Here is a 22,839-nt window from a genome sequence, read left to right on the forward strand (position 1 = left end):
GACCACTGAAGGCTTGCTGCGGTATCTGGATGTTACCTGAAAACTGTTTAGGGCAGCCTTCATTAATCTTTGCGAGTCAAAGCAGCTAAAGTGGCCATAATGTTATACCTAATATCTTTGAATAAAGACGCTTTGTTAGCAATACTTCAAATAGGGAGAATTGACACCTTATTGCCATTTTTTATTTTTTTTTATGTTGTTAATGGTTTAATTATTTAAATATGCTGCAACTGGAGGGACTTACAGATCCTTTTAAACAACAGTTTTAGAACTAATTAATATTACCCTTTATATAGGTTTCTTAATCTGTTCTGCCTGTTTTGGTGTAATGTTTTTCTATAAGGGACTGTCTTGATGCCGCTTGATGTTTTGCAGATTCTCATCTTGTTTAGATCTAACTTTTCCTTCTTGTGCGATTGTTTTGGTTGTCCCAACTTACAGCCGTATGAGGGGCGAGGTTCACTTTCATTCAAGGTGTCAGAGGGCATTTTTAGGGTAAGCAGGAGTTCCTGTTATGAAGAACCTCTTCTCCTCTCGTCCCATCATCCCTTCGCCCCCTCTGCCATCTCACCTAAACATGGAGCCTATAAGGATCTCTTTATGCTGCTGCCAGCAGCAGAATCTGGGTTTGGTTTCTCTGCTCTGCGGCTGCATCGCTCAGTTTTATTATTATTTATGTCACCTTTACAGCACTCTTCTCTCCTTTGGACACCCCTGATAAGAATGATAAAATAATTTAAAATGAAAAGCCTTTAATTTGAGAATATTTATTTAGTCTCTTTGCAAGCTTTCTTTTTATAGTTGATACTTAATAGCATTTTTCAAGTAATTGCTGTAATTTAAAAGCAATGCATTTGCTGTTGTTTTACTGTAAGGTTGTCTAATATCTTTCAATTGTTTCTGAAATGTTTTAGTGATTAAAGAATCCCAATTTGACCTGTCAATTTATTTTCAAAATGGGAAAAGTAAGGGAGGATCCCTTTCAAATTAATCAGTTCTGTAAAAATGGCCACCAGAAAAAAGGCCACTCACCTAATTCTCCTGTATTTAAGGAGGATCAATGATATGTATATTTCCGTCTCAGACCATAGGACGATGTTAAGATGGAACAAAAACGTCAACAGATTACAAATAGAGAACAGGAATTAAGATGATATTAGGGGTTCATTCAGAATGGATTTCCTCCAGAAAAGAAAGAGTTTGCTAAACCCTATCAGGACTTAAACTGGCACCAGATTAAGCCGCCAGATTAAGCCTCTTCTGAGAAATGGCTAAAACAAAGTAAAAGCCATACTTAAGCCTGGTGGAGGGTCCGTGATACTGTGGGCCTGTTCTCTTAGAAATGCCATGACTTATTACTTGAAATATTAGGATATTTTTGACAAAAATCTTTTTTTCTCCACAAGAAATCTAAAAATGGACAATCTTTTGGTCATTTTGTGGGAAAATTATAACAAAACCAACAACTTAAAACAGTTAGGATACGTAAAGCACAAAATAATCCTAATTTTTCATATGAGTTGTTTTACAGACATGTCAGTGTTCTGGTGTCCAGACATTTTAAAACATGGGAGAAAAAAAACCAGCCCCTTTGAAATAATAATTAAAAATGCTCTTATACCTGCTAAACAAAATACTAATAAACTATATTTTAAGTTAACAAAGGACTCTGATTGTTTTTAGCAAAGGGAGTTCTTAATCATTCGAAAGAAAAAGAAGCATTAAAAGCATTAAAAGAAAAACAATTTTAAGATTCAGTTTGCAAGTTAACAGCTAAGCCATAAAAAAATAAAGATTAGTTTTTTTCTGTATCTTCACCAGGGGTGCAAGTAGAGATAGAAGGTGCTGTATCACCTTTATACATCCAAACGCTTACATTTGTCGGCATTTGCATGAAGGCTGAGATTGATGCATGGGTGCCACAGAGGACACTATGCTTTTCCACCAATAGGAATCCTGCACATTTCCATCTCCCAGTCGCTACAGTCACAGCTCCAACCGATCCCCTGACTCTCACCATATTGCTATCGTGAATCTCTGCCCTATAAACACACTTCCTGTATGTGGCAGTTTATGTTTGTTACACTACAGATGTCATGATTCCCACAAAAGATGCAGGAAAGTGCAGCTTTCCTTTAGCTTAATATCAGGTTGATGTTGAGGAAAGTACATCATTTTAACTGATTCTGATCCTGTGGTTTTGGCTGCATTATAATGAATAATGATTATATCATTGTTGTCATTTCTGTTTATTTCCAGTCATTTCCTCATGATCAAACTAATTGGATACATTCTTTATAAAATAAAGTGATTGAACTTTTTTAAAGTCTAAAGAATTTAACTTCTGATAGCACATTGAAGGATTATATTTTATTATTAATTAGAATGGAGGTCTTCAACAGGTCCGCGACCCCTAGGGGTCCACGAAGATACTGCATGGGGGTCGAGAAAGTTTTGGTTGATAAGACTTTTCTTTTTATATCCCCCCATAAAATTTTTTAAAGTAATTGAAAGGCCTTCAAATACACATTAACATGAATTTAACACACTGAAATAAAGAAATAAATGGAGGCAGAAGATGTCTTTCAGGCATCAATGCACACATTCAGTGACACACAGGAGCTCTTTCAAGCTGGGCACCGTTTCATTTACAACACCTGTCCCGTCAATGAAGAATCCAAATCAGAAATACTTTAATAATCCCAGAGAGAAATTACTTTCATTACATGACACTATTTGTAATAGAGTGACTATAAGACCACGTTTGATAGAACACAATTTCATACAATATATATATTTAGGTGGTCCCCGCTCCATGTCGCCATCAGTTTGGGGGTCCTTATCGTGGAAAATGTTAAAGATCCCTGATTTAGAATAAAGTAAACTGAAATCCTTCAGACTAAAAGTCTGAATATGTCTGATGCTAAAACGTTGCTCAGACTTTCTCCAAGTAAGAAATTTAATTAATTTTAACATTCAGAGATAGGTACAGGTTTTTATCCAATCATAGGTTAGCATGAATGGCTTTAGTGTGAATATTTCGCATTTTTCCTCCCAAATTTAGAGCAAAGATCTGTTTTCTCAGGTTATAATTGGTGCTTCTGTAAAGATCCTTCAAGCTTGGAAAGCTAGGAAAGCTCTGCTCATTTCAGTTTGATTTATATCACACTGAAAAACAACTAGAATAAAAGTCAATCCAGCATGGGTATGTCTCTGTGTCTCTAAAGTAAGCGAGCAAAGAGCTGAGCCCTTATCATTACACATAGAGAATCATATATTATGCATTTAAGATTCAGTTTCTCTTAAAATCTGAATACTACGTAGAACTGTACAAATATTTTTGTAACATAAATGTACACCTTCCTCCAAGATGTTAAGCCATGGTTGCCAATACAAAAGGTGGTGATGGAACCAAGCTGAGTAATGGAAAGTTTGGTGGAAGGAAAAAGTGTGTTAGAAGAACAGTTTGCTCAGTCCAAAGTGCCCTTTGAAAATAATTCAAACTGCTTTTTACTACAAAACTGAGATGAATGGAACTACCCAACTGATAAATGAGGAAAAAAAGATTTTTTCTTTCAAAAAAAAATGTAATTTAGCCGTAAACACATCACTTTGAATAAAAAAAAAAATGGCTGTCATAATTTGCTGCCTTTGCTTGCAGCTTTATTGCCTCAATGCTAAAATTGTGTTTGAATCTACAAAGATCATAGAGACACGCAAAGATCCCTGAGTTTATTTACCTTCAATACATGTATGCACTTTTCAGTTTACCCACATTTCATTTTGAAGCCCTTATTTATTGGACTTATATAATATTTAAATTTTTTGAGATAAAAATGAGAATGCAGACAGAAAAAAAAATCATGATTTGTGTGGAGCATGTTGTAAATGCTAGGATATAACATTCAAACAGTGCATTCCTCCCAAGCTTCTTTTTTTTTTCCTTTAGCCATTCATTCCACATCCCGTTTGGATCTCGGATGATTCTTTATTGTGTTCTGACATTGATCCAGGTGATCCATGTCCGTCTACATCTTTATGTTTTACTTTAGTAGACATTTTTAAGATATATGTCTGCTCATCTCTGTCCTCTCTATCTGCTCTGCCAGATTCCCTCTGCAACTTGGACATCCCCATCATCAACATGGAGCTGGACAGCATCTTCGACCTGGCGCACATCTCCCCCTTTAGGAACTTGGCACTTTTCAAGTCGACCAAAAGCAGGACGGACTCTGAGGAGGAGTCCGAAAGCACAGTGCTATGACCCCTACAGTTTTCTCCTTACCCAACATCACCACCTACACTGGGTCTACAGCCTGGACAGCTGCTCTCCTGGTTTGACCTCATCTGCCCCCAATCCAGAAAAAAACGACATGTGAAAACAAGAGCCTCAGCACAAGCAGCTTTCCATTTCCACAATTTGCATTGTGCAGTTGCAGTTGGTGGATTGTTTTACCATTTTTTTTATGTTTTTTATTTGTTTTGCCTTATTTGATTCACATGCAATATTGCCTTTAACGCCGCAAAGGAGGCTGTCTGGATAGTGGATGAATGAGTCTCTCATTGCTGCTGCTGCTTTGAAATCAGTGAAGCTGAGAAGAAATGACATCACTGCATGTTTTAACCACCATGATTTCATTTTCCCCGTCACTCCTCAGGGGTGTCCGTCTGAAATGCCTAGCTGGTGTATGTGTTGGCCCCAGACTTGTGTCCAGCCTGAGCATTCACTGTGAGTGTGTGTGCGTTTGTGTGTTTTGCTAGTGTGTGATGTGACATACGGTGTTGTACTAATGGTGTCGTGGAGCAAAAGCAGGAATGCATTATTTTTGACTTCTAGGGATTTACCCTTTGACATGATAACGAGGTTAAAAGCTTAAACTTGCTTTTCTTTAAAAAAAATTGACATCAGACACTGGATATTTATTGTTTCTACAGTATGTTTTCAGATTGTTTGACATATTTACAACAGAAATTGAATTAGATCATATTTTGTACGAAGAGGAGAGTTATATAGAGATGCTTTTCACTTTTAATCAATGCAGGTAACTCTGAGACATGACATCCATACTGTAGTTTATGAAAGATTTAGCAGTTTAGAATTACAGCAAACAAAGCTGTGTGGGGCCTTTTTTAAATTTCATCATCGAGTCGCGGGAAGGTTGCTGAAAATTGCTATTAAACCACGTTAAAGCTGTTCAAGTGCTAGAGCAGGACTGGCCTCTTTACTGAGGAAGTAGGTCTACACTACAGAGCATCAGGTGTTCTCTGACGTTAGGAAATGTGTATTTTAAAAAAAAAAAGAAAGAAATTTTTCTATCTGAAAACTGTTGCATGTATATTCAGCTTACTTGGTAAAATCCGCAGTGGTATCAGAATAAAAGGAATAATCAGAAATCCACATCTAATGTGGCGGGAGTCTATTTAAACCTGTCATGTAGAACTCTGACCTTTATGGAAGAGTGGCAGGAACAAAGACATGAGGAGTCCACTCTGCAGATGTTCAGCCAGCATGTGGAAGAAAGGGCCATGGTCAGATAAGACCTTACACCATTTTTCTGAGGGGGAAATTTCCTTAAATCGTCGCCCCCCCCAATGTAGTAATAGCATCATGATATGGGAAAACCGCAGAGAAAGAAAAGCTGCACAGATCAGGTGGAAATATAGGTGGAGTGCCTTCTAACACAAAACGAAGCCAGAGCTACAGCTACACGGTTTATATATGTCTGTTAGAAGGGCCTAGTTAAAGTCCAGACCCTAAATCCAGTGGAGAATTTGTGCAAGACTTGAAAATGTATCTTCATAAATACTCTAAAAATTATACGACTGAGTTTAAAGCCTTTTTGCAAATCAGGAGGCTGAACAATGTTTGTCTCTAGATGTGCAGAGCTTTTAGAGAAAAGGTTGTTCCATAAACTCAGTAAAGCTCAATACTGAGGCACAAATTAGATGTTTTTTAGATATTTATGTGCTCTGATCGCTATTGTGAGTCAGTTTGTCAGAATTATATGTGCATCCTAATTATGCTCGCTCTGCAAGAGATGATCAGAATTTGCCACAATCAAGTGAGGTTTCTAACTGGTCAAGTACCTCAAGTAAAAGAAGGAGGATAGCATAACTGGCTAGATACAAATACAGTGTAGATTTATATCAGTCGAGCTACATCATCACGTCACCTAAAACATCTCTGCAGTGAATGTTTTACCTCCGGGTGGAAGCAGCAGGTGGTGATCTAGCAGCAGCTTAGTACTGAAACCAGTTTGTGTTGCGTTGCGCTCCGGACTCCTTTCCAGAATGATCATTGGTTAAATGTGTCATATTATAACCCCTCTGAAACATCACCAGAACAAAAAAATGTGCTGTATTTTTATAAGTGGGTGCATTTTTTTTTTTTTCCATCACTGTGCCATTACATCTGCAGTTACAGTAAAGGAAACTCTGATGATGCTGATATTTTCACTTTTTACCGGTGATCCAGAGGCAAATGCAAAGATACCTGTACATTTGTTTATTTTGATGAGAGTATTTATAGATATATGTCTTGAGTACAGTTTACTTGGTGTGAGGAGCTGTGAAAATATGCGCCTCATGTGAATCTCGTCTGAGGATTTTAAAAAGGAAATCAGACACAGGGACAGTTTTTTTTTTTTTTTCTTTTCTGCTGCCGCATTGAAACTTGAAAATCAGTCGAACTGATGTAACGAGGTTGGGGTTAGGATAAGAGCAGCGGTTTGCTAATTGCCTTGCAGAGGGTTTTGTCAAGACCCATCCAACCTGTTGGACCTTTAGCTTTTGTCCTGAGAACATCCTCTGTGCTGCTCTGCCATCTTCTCTCACAGTTTTGTAAAATCTTTAAGCATCTGTACATATTTGATCTGTATATACTGACAGCAGGAAGAGTCAAATATATCAGAATCTATTCAGATATAATGAAAACAAAACATACTGTACATATATAGTTTTAAGGTTGGTGGTTGTAGCACAATAATGTCACATTCACACGTCAGATAAAAAGATTTAAAAAACAATAGCTCCTCTTTCTTTTGTGAAAACAAAGCACTTGTCCAAAAATCCTGATTTCTCTCAGTCCCTCTTAGCTTTACAGACAAACCTGCATCTGTTTTTCTATCAAGCCAGACATATCCCTGCAGCTAAATGATAATTAACTCTGTATCTTTTGTGCATAATTCGTCTTTTTTTTATGGCATCACTTTCTGAATGTGCTAACACCCATTATACACTATTTATCAGCAGAACCTGCAGCTGTGATGATTGGTCCTAGCATGTACTAGGATCAATGTCTGATTATGTAGAATTTCTTTTTGCATTTACATTTAACTGATAGTGGGAGTCCAGTTGGTAAAAATAAATTATGGTAATTTGATTTCCTTTAAAAAAAATCAAGTAGTGACGAGCGGCTGTAAAGTTAAACATGGGAATTGGCATTTTTGCAGAAACTAAATCACACTAAAAGGATTTATTTATTTCAGTAGTTATATTTAAAGTTCTGCAGAAAGAATGAGGTATTTATGACCTTTTCCTCTGTTTGTTTTTGTGGTTATGGGTTGCTGTTAGTGAAATATCAAAATTCTGTTTATCTATTAAGCTATTTTCCACTTTATCCGTTCTCTGATAAAACAAAGACAAAGAGTACGAGTACTATGGTGAGACCAATAAATGCAGGAGTAATAAGGTTGACGCAGTGTTAGCCATCGTCCTGGAAACATTACTGGTCACTCCAGCAGTCCATATCTTGGGAATCTCCTCCAAACCTTTCAGACTAAAACTGTGAAGCTGCAGAACATTTCTATACTACAAACTACTCCTGTATGTACATTCTGCACTAAAAAAAAAAGTGTAATTATTGTCTGATGAAGTATTCTCATTTACTGAGGAGCTGGGTTTTAGATTTAAATCAGCAATCAACCATACAAATTAGCCGGGGAAGATGTGTAAATCTATATATGTTACTCTTTTCCAACATAATTACTGAAATAAATGAACTTTTTGGTGATCATATTTATTGGAAGGAACCTGTGCAGGATATTAAAGTAATCACAGGTCAGGTTGCATGGTTTTTAAGAGTTTGGTCTGCTGTGGCGTCACAGTCAGTCAGGTCCTACCTGTGCAGATGAATCCTGCATTAACAGTATTAATTAAGTAGTTTGCATTAGGAAGAGAAAAAATGTAAGAACTCAAAGGTCTGTCCCTTCTTTGTGTCGATTCCTGTTTAGCAGTAATTCATGTTTTTTTCAGAACACATAATTTCCCCAGATAGTTTCCAGCACCGCTGCTTTTTTAGCACTGAAACATGAAGCCTTTTTCTACACAAACAGGTCGAATGTACCAACATTATTCACCTCAAAGGTTACGATGGAGGCAGATGTGTTTAAGGCATCCATGTTGTTTCATGCATTTTAGACTGGATGGGTGAAACATGAGCAGTTTTGTGGGATTCAATTCAACATTGTCTTTTGTGCATTTCTGCAGCATGTATTTTTACCATGCCTAGGAAATATGTCTTATATTTGGTCCTATCTAAATGTGCTTGTACTTATTTCTGTTTAGAGAAAAGATCTGGCCTTGCAGGACGTAAGCGTCTAAACCTCCCTTTCCCATTTTTTATAGCAAAACTCCCATTGAGTTCTGTTTAATTATTCAAATGTTTACTCCTTCCCCTAACCTCATATGCTCCACCTTGTCGTGCAAAAGCAAAGCCGCTTAAAACAGAGACCAACATCCTGAACAAGAACCCTGTTTTAGTAAACAACTGGACATTAATCTACTGGAATCGTATATCCTAGAATTCTCCAGTTTAGTGCGTAGTAACACTGTGGTGCATGCAGTCCTTGCAGCCAAAATGTTCACCGCTCTTCTTTTTGCCGTTTTGCAAAGGTTCAAGAAACAAGTTGGTGGGCCAAACTGAAAAAGGAAATAAACATTTGATTTAATCTTTGTGTTAAACTATAGTGATGCTGTTGATTCCAGTTTGGATTACATAGGAAATGACGTTTCTTTGAAAAACTTATTCTATCTCTTGGTCACTAAGTGGAATTCAGTGTAAGATGGGAAAAAAAAAAAAGAATAATCTTCCGAATGTTGAAACTATTAAACATGTTTTTATTTTACCCTGTTGTCCTTTGTCTTTGTTGCAAACAGCTCTGGTGTTTTTGGCCCACTACCCTGTATACTCATCAAGTCAGTCCAATCAGAACATGATGAAGGAATGAAGTCTTGTGTGCTATTGTTTGGTTGGAAAGAAAACCTGCAGCCACACGGCCCTTTCTGGAACCAGTTTTCCATCCCTGATCTATACCCTTAAATAGATCAGATACATCAGAACAGCAACTTTTGATGCTGTCTGGCCACATCCAGGGCCAAAAATAAATCTGCCAAAAGGGTCACAATGATCTGCACAAGTCTCCAATTCTTTCAGATTTTTCAGCCTCATGCATGGACTCACATTTTTTGAGTTATCAAAAAGTCTTTTTCCAACAGTTCATGCCACATTTATAATGATTATAGACACCACATGTTACTGGAAGTTTTTATTCAAACTAAGAGTTGAATTTTACAATGTATATACATACTCCTAAAGACTTAGAGCTGGGGCTGCAGTAAAAGTGATTATATGAAACAGCAGATTAATAAACTACATGCTACATTCTTCTCATTTTCATTTCTATAGATCTTTAAAAATGTGTACTGTTTACCTACATGTTTTCAACCTTCAACTTCTTTGATTTGAGCCAGAGGAGGTTCTAAATGCTGGATAAGCTCCTGCAGCTCAGTCAGGACACTGCAAACCAAGCCATCTTCTTCTCCTCATCTTGTTCCAGCCTCTTCACCAGGCCCGAATGCAGCACCTGCAGGACACAAGTCGGCTTCAAAACTAAACACAGAACGGGTGACAAATAAAAGGGAAAACCTAACAGTATCAGAGAGAATCATAAATATCTGGACTATCCATTAAAAACTGGTTATCATGATTACATTTGTTGTCACATCCATCTGCACCTAATGTTTGTGTTGGAAATAAAATGTAAACAGCTCACCTTGTAGCTCCACTGCTTGAACTGCCTGGTTTCCATATCATTGTTCATGTAAACAATCTTAGCTTCCAGCGGGGACCTGATGAGACCGATTCTGTTCACATATTTACCTTCCACATTTTAGTTGCAAAGATTTTGCATACTGGGACCTGGAAGGGCAGCAGCTTGACAGTGGAAACGACAGTCGCTGCTTAAACAAGCTTTCAAGAAGCTGTAATGAAACTGATGAACCACAAACTCGGAGCATTTTAAATTTAACTGTTCTAACAGCTAAACTCAAAGGAAATCGATGCAGGCTGCTGAGTCACTTTCCATTTAGCTCCAGTATTGTTTGATAGTTTCATAATTCTGCTGATTTCCTTCACCTTCTGTGGAAAACATTTGCTGCAGCCTTACTGTAAAAAACTTTTAAGTTGTAGATTTTACCGCCTATCGTATTAAAATTAAGCTCAATTCAATTTAAAAAAAAAATAATTTTAACCTCTTCAGTATCAGCTCTTACCTCAAAGCAAGATGAATACCATCTAGGGTTCAGATTGAACTACATGTATAAATCCAGTGGTGTCAAAAGTACACACATTTGTTACTTAAGTAGAAGTATAGATACTGCAGTTTAAAAACACTCTGGTAAAAGTTGAAGTATCTACTTCACCTCTTTACTCAAGTAAAAGTGAAAAAGTATGTGCTCCAAAAACTACTTAAAGTATAAAAGTATAAAGTAACCTTTAAAAGAAAACAGCCAGATGCCAATATATGAATTTAAAGCTAAATTTTTCAACTTTTTCGAAAAATTCTTTGGGATGATAGGAGGTCTTGTTGGTCTCCATCTCCCGATACGCTCTCATCTGTGTCCGACCTTTCAGAAATTTAAACATCTTTTTCTAAATCCAACATTGTAGCATGGCATAGACAATTCCTGTTTGCAGTTTGAAGAACACCTGCTTGCTTCTGATGATTTCCTTTAGCTAACCAATGAGTGTTTGTGTTATATGACTCATCCAATTACACTAGTTTTCACTAGATGTGGATGGCGCCAATGGTCTGCATTGGATGGCGCACATGACGTAAAATAAATATTTATAAAAATTAAACCGAAGCGAAGAGTAACGGGTAATGTTTGTTTAAAAAATGTAAGTAATAGAAAGTACAGATACTTGTGTGAAAATGTAATGAGTAGAAGTCAGAAGTAGGAAGAAAAATAAGTAATGGAGTAAAGTATAGATACCTAAAAAGTGTACTTAAGTGCAGTAATGAAGTATTTTTACTTTCTTACTCAACACCTCTGTCTAAATCTGGCCTGGTTACATTAGACTCCCCTGGTTGCTTTTGTAACCCAAGGAGCAAAAAACTAAATGGCTGTGAATAATAATATTTAGCTTTTATTGTTTGCTAAACTATACTAACAATTTTCCCTTTGAAGATACTTTATTTGCAGGGACAAGCTGTGGTTTTAGGTCACCAGCAGGCGGCGATTTAAAGGACCTGTCTTTATGCGCAATATGTGCGCAGCAGTAAAGCCCGTGGAGCAGGTTCGCTAGAGCACTAACATTTAGATTTATTTTCTGTAATTTTTTTATTTTTTTTGCTTCAGTTTGCTTTTTTATTTACAAGCTATCATTAATATTTTTTATTATTATTTTAAAAATAAGTCATTAAATTTAAAGTAAGGGCGCTTTCCCCTTTAAATTCCCGCAGCGCTCAGTGGAGTGGAGGACGGCCAGCCTCAGCAGCCCCGAGCAGCGATGGACTGACAAACCAAACCTTTAGAAGCGATGATCAGGTAACGATGGTTCTCTGTTTTTATATTATGTTTTTCTCGCAGTAAAATGAAAAAAAATAGTGAAATAACCACGTGTTTGTAAATGGCCGTGTGTGTTGGGATTGTTGCACACCCAGTTTTGACAGCTGAGCTCAACAGCATCATCGCTGTGTCCGCCTAAACCCACCAATAATGTCTGATGTTAGATTTAAAAAAAGATCTATCTATTCATTCTCTCTAGATGTTTATTCAATATCTATATATTTATCATTCTATCTATATCTTTATGCAATATCGGTCACAGATTAATGCTTTCTTCTAAGTCTTCCTTAAATCTGCTTGTAATATTTGATCATCTGATCTGTCTTCATCTTAACCCTTAACAACCCAGACCATATCAGACTCAGATTCGGACTATGTCTGAGTCTGATACATACTTTAATATATATATATATATATATATATATATATATATATATATATATATAAATAAAGATACAAATATATAATTTTAAGATTATAAACTCGCTCTCTGGTGTGAACTTAGATCATCAACCTTATTATACAGCACTGATTTATTATCTTAAAATGTCTAACTTCATCCTCTATAAAAGTCTGATTAAGGTGATGTTTCATTGAAACTGGCCTCCTGTAAACAATTATGAAGTTCAAACCGAGTCACAATCTGGTTAAAACTCTCCAAAAGTCTAAACCCATTTGGTTTAAAATGAAATAACCCAGTCATGTTTACAGTGTATGATGTTTTATGTAAAAACCTGAAAATGGCCATCCTCTGAGCTTTAAGCAGAATAACAAATTTAAAGTTTGTTATTAAGTCATGTTTTATCTTAATACAGAACCAGGTTTCTTTCTGTAGCCACACAGTCCTCAGCTTAACATGGGTGTGAATGAATGTGCAGTTAATGTTTACAAAGTAAAACCCCCAAAACAGGAATTATGATAGTTTTATTTCACTCTTTATAAAGTTACGGTCATATCTTATATATTATAAGGTCATATCTGTAATTTCCAATCTTCTCTCCTTTAGACTGGTTTACCATGGAAATGGACATGATGCCAAAATTCTCCTCCAAGGACGAGGAAATTGAATTCTGGAAGGCTCTTTCCCTCAAGTACAAGAAAGGGTAAGTAATTAGAACACAGCTAAAGGTCCTTCCCTGCAGAAAAGTTTATTTTTGTAACCCTAGGTCGGTATTGGTATGTTTACTTAAAAATTCCATGATATTAGAAAATAAAAAACACTACTTGAAAGCTTCGCCACTGTTTTACCTACTTCACGTTTTCTGTCAGGTTCTATTTCTGTGGTTTCATTCATCTTTAGATCTAACAGGAATGAAGTCTAGATCTGGTTAATGTGACTGAACAAAGCTTTAAAATGGCCGATTAAGGGTTGAGTTCATCAGGTTGGTTGAAATAAAATTGTCCAAAACACTTGATGATTTTAAACATCTCAGTAAAGACAAAAAAACATAAGTAAACCTTTCTTGAAAAAGTGGATTTGCACTTTATTTGAGTAGGTGAGGAAAATCTGTTTATGAAATAAGATTTTTGTGCAAAAATAAAACCCCTCTGTTGTGTTATTTCATGTGTAGGTTATATAATTCTTATTTTAGGGACAAAAAGTACTCAACCCGATAGCAATTATTTCACTGACCTGCCTGAACGAAGGGTAAATACATTTATTTTAAGAAATGTATACATTTTTTGCAGTTCAGTCTTTTGAAGCCATACTTTTTCTAGTGTCATACAGATACGTTTTCTTTTCCGTTTCCTCTTCTTACATTAAAGAATGATGTATCTAGTTGCTTTCAGCTGTTAGAAAGCATTTTTCTTCATACTAAGTTTGTGCATCTTCTTTCTATGTCCTATTTATCTTTTTTTGGTATTTATATTGTCACCCTTTAAACGACAGATCTTTTCTTTCTATGAGTGCTTTTATAGCTTTCAGAAATAGATTAAAAAAGTCAATGATACAGATGCGCTGCTCCACATTGTTGTATTTTGAGTCTATTTGTTAGAGAGCTGGTATTTCTTCTGGGCATTTGTTTAGAAATACACATATTTAGTTTATCTGTTTCTGCATTAAAACATGTTTAGCTGCATTTGGGCTGATAGATCTGCTAGAAACGCTGTGGGTTCTTTGTCTTTATGGGAGTGTCGGACAGTTTAGGAATGCTTTATCTCGTCATTCAGGGCTCTCAAATGAAACCAGTTTTTCCATCTCCAGTGACACTCTTCTACCCACTGAGCAGGGAAAGTGTCTCTCATGTTTCAGTGAGGATATAAAGAGCCTCTGTGTCTCTTTGTTGTTGTTTTTTTTTTCCTATTTTTGCACAATGATTCTCTCTTAATCTAAAGGCTTTTAAAGTTACCCGACTCTTTTAACTGGAATACATAACTTGTTTAGATTAAACTGAACTCTGTCAAAGGAAGCCTGCACCATCCAACGCCCAGCTGAGGGAAAGTTTTCAGACAATGAGCTTCCTTTAAAGCCAAGGCAGCCGGTTATTTATAGATGATCTGATGAGAGGTTTCCTTTAAAGAACATCATTAAATGATGACCTTTTTTTTTTACCTCTGCAGAAGCATTCCTTACATAGCAAAATATGACAAAACACTTTAATAATAACATGGGTTTCCATGTGGAGGAGACTAAAGCGCGGGAAGAAGGTGTTCTTGCCTGATCCTCCTTTGGGTTATGATAAAATACAGTAAGTTTGTGAGCTCAATTAAATGGTGTCATAGTTTATGAACATTATTGCAAATTCAAGTCTAAATAGACTGTATATATAATGAAAATTTAAGAGTGTCGTGGGGAAAAAGTATTCAACTATTCATCCTAGTTAAATAAACGGAGATCGATGGATTTCACTCAGTCGGCACATTTATTCATATCTTTGCAAAGAGAGAACAGTCATCATGAAGCCCTTATGGCACAAAATTCTGCTCTGTTCTGATCTGGACAGCGCACGTTCCCCCTTACTTAGAACACTGCAAAAGTAGTCAAAGTCAAAACAAATTACAGACACTTTGGTTAAACAGTAACATCTTATGAATAAACCTTGAGAAAGAATCTACACTGCAAAAACAATCTGAAATTAAGTAAAAATTTCTTAAATCAAGTGTATTTACCCTTAATTTGAGCAGGTAAATAAGATAGTTTGCCAATGGGATGAGTATTTTTACACTTAAAATAAGTTAACTAGATAATATGCACTTGAATCAAGACAATGCACATGATTTTTCTTATTTCAAATGTAAATTGTCTTGTTCCATTGGCAAAGTGTCTCATGTATCTCCTCAAATCAGGATAAAATGCACTTATATTAAAAAAAAATTACTTATTTAGATTTACATTTTTTGCAGTGTAGTTTGTTATGGGAAGAAGCTATGTCTGGTCTACAAACATCATCTTGCAGAGAATTGTGTGGCCTTGAGAGAGAAACAGACTGAGTGAAAACTATAGGATAAATTAATATATAATAGAAGAGAGATAAAAATTTTCTGACAAGAGCTACAAGCGTTATTTTTTCATTTCCACAGATAGGAAGGTTAATGTGTGCATATATGTAGGATCTGACTTTTCCAGGAGAAACCGGCTTAAAGCGTCGTTGAGGGTCACCTCAGTGTGCTGAGGACAAATGGATTACCTGGCTCTGTGCCACCAGCAACATTTCAGCTCACATGATGCCATTTTTAGACCGCTGGGTCTGTATGTGTCCCTGACTACACCAGCAGACTCTTAGATAATCAAAACTTGATGGTAGAGCTGAGCTAAAGTCACATTCCCCTACTTTAGCTGTTGGATTTATTTCTAAGTAAATTTATATTCTGGATGCACAGGATCAGTTTTTATATGGTGGACTGAGGGTTTCAGGTGTGTTACACCTTTGCCAAAAGAACAGCTGGAAAGTTATTTTCATGTCTGCTTTAAAATACATTAACAAAGCAGCTATTGTCTGGAAGCAGAGTCTGAAGCCATAGATCTAGATCAGGAATTCTACTTTATTTTAATAATGAATTTTGTACCTTGTCTATTTCTGTTCTTTTTACAGTCTACAATTTTAGAAATAATTGTAATGTAAGAAATTATTTTAGTGTTGGCTTTCAGAGCGATATGAAATAAAGTTTGTAGCTGCAGTAGTTGATTCGTGCCTCTCAGCCCTGCATCCTGACCCCCTTCTGTCCCAACTGGTGGTTTAATGGCCTCTCACATGTCTGCTCACAGCTGTGAGGAGGCTCAGGAGGAACTGCTGGAGTTCCAGGAGGGGAGCAGGGAGCTGGAGGCCGAGCTGGAGGCTCAGCTGGGTCAGGCCGAACACCGCATCAAAGACTTGCAGTCGGAGAACCAAAGACTAAAGAATGAGGTGGAAACCCTGAAGGTAAGTGCGGAAATAACCTAATCGGTGTGAAGGAAAAAAAAACAAACAAATATGATTAATGCAACTGTGATGGGAAAATTTTAGATCGTTTTCATCCGCTGATTTTAAAGCAATTTGTATCTGTTTTAGTGCTAAATCAGTGTTTTAGTGTTTGCTTTGTTAAGTGAGGATTTAAGGCTGGAAATCTATGTGAACACCCCCCCTTTTTTATCTTGCAACCTGCTTGCCCCCATTCCTGCTCTACACACAGACATATACAGCGCTAGTAATTAATTCATAAGGCTCAGCCTCAGTGCAAATGCTGCATCGGTCTGTTGTGGTGAAAAAGAAGCTGAGCCAAAAGACAAAGATCTCAATTTACCGGTTGTTCTTAGTCTCACCGATGGTCATGCAATCTGGTTACATTGGAAAAAACAAGATGCCTCCCAGATACAAGGCACTCCCAAATAGAGCCGCTTCTCCTTTATATCAAGAGGAGTCGGCTGAGGTGGTTCGGACATCTGTTACGCATGTCCCCAGGACGCCTCCCTCGTAAGGTTTCCAGGCTCTTCCCTCGGGAGGTTTAATGGCCATAGGAAATTATCAAAATGAATCAAAAAACAGAATTGTTAAGCTGGAAACTCTTTCCCAATTTTCGTTTCTGTTTTGGAGAGGTGATGAGTTTCCAACTGTCAGGAAAGCTATGTTGCTGGATGGGTCTGTCCTTTGATCTCTCTTTGCTGTGGATTAAAGTCTGGGACTTCTGAATTACTCTGCTCCTTTAGACTCAAAGAGAATATTACAGACAGTCTGTTTTTCAGCAATCTGGTTCTGAACAAGGCTTCAGAACTGCTTCACTTGAGCAGGCATTTGGGAATAAAGTCCATTTAGTTATTTTTCTCTTTGTTCTCCTTGATGTGGAACTCCAGCACAGACACCACGGCAAAAGAGGATGAATGTTTGTAGATAAATGCCTTTTGTCCCCAAGCACAGTTGGGAGAAAGATTGCATGTCCCTGTAGCATTGCCGTGTAGAGGTTTGCTGCTCTTGGTTGTTGCAGCAAAGAAAATGCAACCTCCTCCACCAAAGTTCAAAGTTTATATCTGGATGGACTTTGGTCCTAATATTCAAAATTAAAATCTTGGCTTATGGCATAAAAGCTGGAAGGATCGCCTGAGGTGAGGAATGCCCAGCAGTCTCTGCTCAGGCTGTTTGGTATCAGTTTAGACAGCAATTCATCTCCATATCTGGGTCAGACACAGAACGCCTGTGGTTTTTATTGAGCTTATTGTCTGGTGGGTATATGGGTCACAGTATATAGCCGCTACAAAGATGAAATAGTCTAAAAGAGGGAACAATAAAGAAAGAGGAATGGGGACGAGAAATAGGAGCTAAAAAAAAAAATCTAACCTAAATGAGTCTCTGTAGAGGTTAAAATGACACTGCGAGCTTAAATGCAATCCATCTGTCTAAGTCCGCCCTTCGCCTCGATGTTTAGGAAAGGTTGGAGCAGCAATACTCTCAGAGCTACAAGCAGATCTCAGTGCTGGAGGATGACCTTGGCCAAACTCGTAGCATCAAGGAGCAGCTCCACAAATATGTCAGAGAGCTCGAGCAGTCCAACGATGACCTGGAGAGAGCCAAGAGGTCTGTGAATGTTATTCCCCTATTTTATTGCACTGTCATTAACTTTTCTGTTTTAAATTGTGTACAAATAACATTGAAGAAAACGTGACCTGTGGAGATTAGTCTGTTTAGATGTTTTGTTCCTTAAAATAGTTTCTAGTTTCTTTCTTAGATCATAGTTCTAATGTGATCACACGTCATTTCCTCAGAGCCACTATTGTTTCCCTGGAGAACTTTGAGCAGCGACTGAACCAGGCCATCGAGAGAAATGCTTTCCTGGAGAGCGAGCTGGATGAGAAGGAGTCCCTGCTGGTCTCAGTTCAAAGATTAAAGGATGAAGCTAGAGGTCTTTACCAGCTGAATCCCACAAATTATACACTATATCACTCATCTTATTGACATACAGATATTAAGAAAATAAAGATTTTTAATAGTACCGTAACGTAAATGAACTGCAACTTCTCCCAACCTGCTTGTCCTCTGCTGGGTTTAAAGATTTGCGGCAGGAGCTGGCAGTGCGAGAAAGGCAGGCAGACATTGGCCGGATGTCGGCTCCGAGTTCCCCAACGCAGGACAACGTCAAGATGGACTCTGCTGTGCAAGCGTCGCTCTCCCTCCCTGCTACCCCTCTGAGCAAAAGTCTGGACAACGCCTTCTCCAATCAAACAGGTGGGTGCAGAAGGTCTTTGCTGCTCTCATTTCATAATGAACTCCTCTATCAGAAATGGTTAGATTTTCTTTCATCTGATAAGAATTTTGACAAAAATGAAGCAGCCAGAGGACGACTTATTGGTTTTTGGAGGTTTTCTCTGATGTTAAAGGGGTTTTAAATGTAAATCAATCTGTTGGTAATTTATGGGCTGACAAATTAAAAAGCGATTTAATGTTTGAAAAAAAAAAAAAAACGTGCAAAATTAAAAAGCTACAAATTATATAATATTGAAGTAAAGAAAAAAGAACAAAAAATATAACAAATATTAAAGTATTTGTATCATTTAGCATTTTAGAATTAGCTTTTTGTTTTTGCTCTAACAAGTAGAGAAAATAAGATAAAATCTATATGTTCCAAATGAGTTCTGCAGCAATTAGGCTGCCTCCATCTTACAAAGGAATTGCAAAAAGGCATTGGAAAACTAAATATATAGCTAAATAAAATAGCTAGATAACGCTTTTATTTAAATCTTTAATACAATGAATTTTGTTTTAAACTCTTTTAAGTTTCTATTGGATGTTAGTGACAATTTTAGATCTTTTTTTATAGCAAATATATTTTGTATTTTGGACGTAAATGTAAAGCATCTTAAATACAATTTAACCACAAAGCAGAGATATACGTTTTTCCTCGTTTCCATCTCCATCTGCAGAAGAGCTCCTCTGTAGGATTGATGATTTGTTTTATTGATTTTAAACCGTTCCCATATTTTAGCAGTGCAATGAAAGCTGACAGTGTCCCAAATAATGACATAAGGACATTGGTAATTCACCTCGTCCTGCAGAGCTTGCAGGTAAGGTTAGTAGGTGCTGAGTGTTAAATGGCCCCAGCGAGTCATGTTACCGGAGATCGCCATGGTTACTAAGCACAAATGGTCCCATTGCCTCCACTCTGGCCTGAGAGATCAACAACGGCTAAGTGAACCATTAGGTTTAGTCTTCACTTTGTCAAATCTAAACTCGCTTCATCCACAAACAACGGCGTAGCTTTGATTTCCACTTTGGTAGGGACACTATTGGTCCAAAGTTTCATTAATGTCTTTTGACCTATGCAAAAATATGCATGTTTTCTTATGCTTGACGTGAACATCAGGGTGCATTTCGTTTAAAGAGAAAAGCAGCATTTTTTGCTACATTTATACTAATTTTATAAGCACTACACACACTAGATGTTGTTTATCAGATATATTCTATAAGATATAGAATTTTGCAAAAGTAAACAGGTGAAAAACACTCTTATTTTTTAAACGCTTTCTCTGTATCATGAAACATTGCAAAATAACACATTCAAGGAATGGCAAATACATTTATTGTATTTATATTTAGTGTAAATCTACAAAACACAACACTGAGAATGAGACTAAATTTATTCCAATATAAAATCACTTTTAACAATTATTAAAAGAAAATATAACACCATCTTGTCTGTAATGTAATCCAAAATCCAAAATAAACAGCCGGATTCAAGCATTTTTACCAAACACTAATGTTTGTACTAATTAACTTACAGACTGTGTGGACTTCTATGTAAGATAAAATCTATGTAAATAGTGTTCCTCTGTTATTGTCTTAACCTATTTTTAAAAGTAATTAGTCAAAGAAATAGCAACATTATGTGGAACCATAATATTTCTTTATATAAAAAAAAAATCAGATGTTTAGGCGCCATCTTGTGTTGTTATACTCAGTAAAAGAAATAACACCTGCTATTTATAGCTGAACTGCCTCAAAGGGTGGTCATAAAATGAAAACAGTAATTGCAATGAAACATTTTCTTTTTCAGTCAGCTGTGNACAACACTGAGAATGAGACTAAATTTATTCCAATATAAAATCACTTTTAACAATTATTAAAAGAAAATATAACACCATCTTGTCTGTAATGCAATAATATCCAAAATAAACAGCCGGATTCAAGCATTTTTACCAAACACTAATTTTTGTACTAATTAACTTATGGACTGTGTGGACTTCTATGTAAGATAAAATCAATGTAAATAGTGTTCCTCTGTTATTGTCTTTATTATATTTTTTAAAGTAATTAGTCAAAGAAATAGCAACATTATGTGGAACCATAATATTTCTTTCTAAAAAAAAAAATCAGATGTTTAGGCGCCATCTTGTGTTGTTATACTCAATAAAAGAAATAACACCTGCTATGTATAGCTGAACTGCCTCAAAGGGTGGTCATAAAATGAAAACAGTAATTGCAATGAAACATTTTCTTTTTCAGTCAGCTGTGGCTAAGAATCAGCAATCAGCAGCTTTCGCCTGTTTTAGTGAAGATAGAAATAAGTTTTCTTTCATTAGGACTAGTTTCATAGCTTAATATTAATTTAAGTAACTAGTGTGAATAAAATTCTTATTTCATGCTCCAAGCACGCACACACGCATAAGGACTAGAAAATAGCCAATCAGGAAGAGAGAAGGCGGAACTTGAGGCAGAACAACCAATGAGTGGGTAGCACTCAGACGAAGCGGCAGCTGCAGCTACTGAGCTGCAGAGCTGCGAGAGAAACAGAATTGGCTGTGATCCACCACTCTGAATTGTAAATTATAAACATTTTATATAAACATGTTATTAAATCGAATTATTGGTAGGGACATGTCCCTATGGTCCCTATGCAAACCTACGCCCATGTCCACAAATATATATTCAGAGGGTTTTTTCAGTGGCATATATGGAGTAATACTGCAGTGTCTATCCTCATACCTGAGTTCATTTACTCTTGTCCCTTCTACCCCACCTCCCATACAAACCCTTGGCCTGCACCTCTGAATTCCCCCCATTGTTAAAAGGAAACTCCAACAGGCCTGTTTCCACTCTTACTTTAATTGATTACATTGATCGTTAGACAAAAGAGTTATCAGTTCTAAACTGAAGTGTCCAGTTGATGACAATAGTGATTTAATTATGTTCACCTTCTGGCTTGTTTGGTTGACAGTAGAAATAGGAAGTGTATCAAATTGCACAATGTGCTTTATTTTAGTTTGCAAAATGCTTCAGTGGTTGATTTGATGAAACAAATGTGTGCAGACATTTGAGAAATTTAGAGTTTATTGTTTATGAAGGTGTGAAAAACTCCACTTCAGAACAAAACTGTTTTGTTTACTTATTTTTTCCACACACAAAAAAGAAATACATTAATCCAGCACAAAGTTGAATAAGATAATGGTCATTGTTTTTATGTTTAAGCAACAGAGAAAACCCCTGAAATGTATATTTCCTGATTTAATTAATTCCCAAAAATATTTTACCTGAATCTTTTTCTTATTATGTATAGTTATAAAACAATGCAGAGGAAATTACAGGCTCAGCCTTAGATGCGCTGATAGGTTTGAACTATTGTGCCTTGTTGCTGTTTCAGTGCTGTCCAATGGCTACGGCAGCAACTCCCCGCTGACCCCCTCTGCCAGGATATCAGCGCTCAACATTGTCAGTGACTTACTCCGGAAAGTCGGGGTGAGGGGTTCCTTCTTTCTATTTCAGCTGCCTTGTCTCTATCCGTCCTCCAGCTTCAGGCAGAAACTCAGCTTCCTCAGTTATCATGTTTTACCTTCCTGCAGGCTCTGGAATCAAAGCTGGCTGCCTGCAGGAACTTTGCTAAGGATCAGAAAGCCAGGAAGGCGTACTCTCTGGACAACAGCAACGCCCTGAATGCAAACACAACCAGCTACACCCAAGCACTCAGTACGTCGTATTATGACAAAGCGTAAGTAACACATTTGCATTTATTACTATACGACATGTCTTTAGAGATAAAACGATGAGAAGAATCTTAAACGTTTTTGCATTTTGTCCCAGCAGAACGGAGAGAGTCATATTCCCAGCATTAGTTCTGGGTAACTACAGCTCCTTTATCTGCTCAGAAGGTTTTGGGATGCATGCTGAGTTCAATCTAACAAGCCTTCTCTCTAATCACGTAGAAGTAAAATGGCTGCGGCCTAAAATGAGCTGATTAATGGTGGCGGTAGTGGTTTTATTCCTTTGTTTTTAATCTTTTATCAGACCGGAAGGAGTATGGTGATGGTTTACACTTTTGGAAATGACACAACTATTCTGTATTGCAAATTCCTTCATTAATTGAAAAAATACTCAATCCTTTAACGGACATTCAATGAAATACTATGAAATAATTTCAAGAGTATTGTTGCTGGACAAAACAAGACCTCTTACACTTTTGGTATACTTAAAAATAATTTAATTTCATTGGCCTGATAAAAAAAATTAAGAAAGTGCTTTTATAAGAAATTGCGAAAATTTTTTACAGAAAGCCTCAAAACATCAACGCTGATACAGGAACCACATTTTT

At 36.8% G+C, this 22,839-nt stretch overlaps 2 protein-coding genes across 6 annotated transcripts in view; both read left to right on the plus strand.

The window, feature by feature from the left end:
* Nucleotides 1-4,293, plus strand: part of arhgap44 (Rho GTPase activating protein 44) — a 42,473-nt gene extending 38,180 nt beyond the window's left edge. For 3 of the 4 annotated variants that reach the window (XM_015401786.1, XM_015401788.1, XM_015401789.1), the window contains one exon: nucleotides 4,110-4,293. In XM_015401786.1, coding sequence (XP_015257272.1) covers nucleotides 4,110-4,264 — 155 coding nt within the window. In that variant the 3' untranslated portion in view covers nucleotides 4,265-4,293. Of the gene's footprint in view, nucleotides 1-441; nucleotides 496-4,109 lie in introns of all 4 variants that reach the window. The other variant, XM_015401787.1, reaches the window with a different exon arrangement.
* Nucleotides 4,294-11,751: 7,458 nt separating this feature from the next.
* Nucleotides 11,752-22,839, plus strand: part of LOC107102459 (nuclear distribution protein nudE-like 1-B) — a 16,642-nt gene continuing 5,554 nt past the window's right edge. Inside the window, exons 1-9 of one of the 2 annotated variants that reach the window (XM_015401780.1) lie at nucleotides 11,752-11,829; nucleotides 12,857-12,953; nucleotides 16,058-16,211; nucleotides 17,689-17,837; nucleotides 18,026-18,162; nucleotides 18,312-18,485; nucleotides 21,895-21,989; nucleotides 22,094-22,239; nucleotides 22,335-22,369. In XM_015401780.1, the coding sequence (XP_015257266.1) occupies nucleotides 12,868-12,953; nucleotides 16,058-16,211; nucleotides 17,689-17,837; nucleotides 18,026-18,162; nucleotides 18,312-18,485; nucleotides 21,895-21,989; nucleotides 22,094-22,239; nucleotides 22,335-22,369 (976 nt within the window). In that variant the 5' untranslated portion in view covers nucleotides 11,752-11,829; nucleotides 12,857-12,867. The remainder of the gene's footprint in view (nucleotides 11,830-12,856; nucleotides 12,954-16,057; nucleotides 16,212-17,688; nucleotides 17,838-18,025; nucleotides 18,163-18,311; nucleotides 18,486-21,894; nucleotides 21,990-22,093; nucleotides 22,240-22,334; nucleotides 22,370-22,839) is intronic. The other variant, XM_015401778.1, reaches the window with a different exon arrangement.

This window comes from Cyprinodon variegatus, unplaced genomic scaffold (genome assembly GCF_000732505.1).
Source record: "Cyprinodon variegatus isolate N-32 unplaced genomic scaffold, C_variegatus-1.0 Scaffold1258, whole genome shotgun sequence".
NCBI lineage: Eukaryota > Metazoa > Chordata > Actinopteri > Cyprinodontiformes > Cyprinodontidae > Cyprinodon > Cyprinodon variegatus.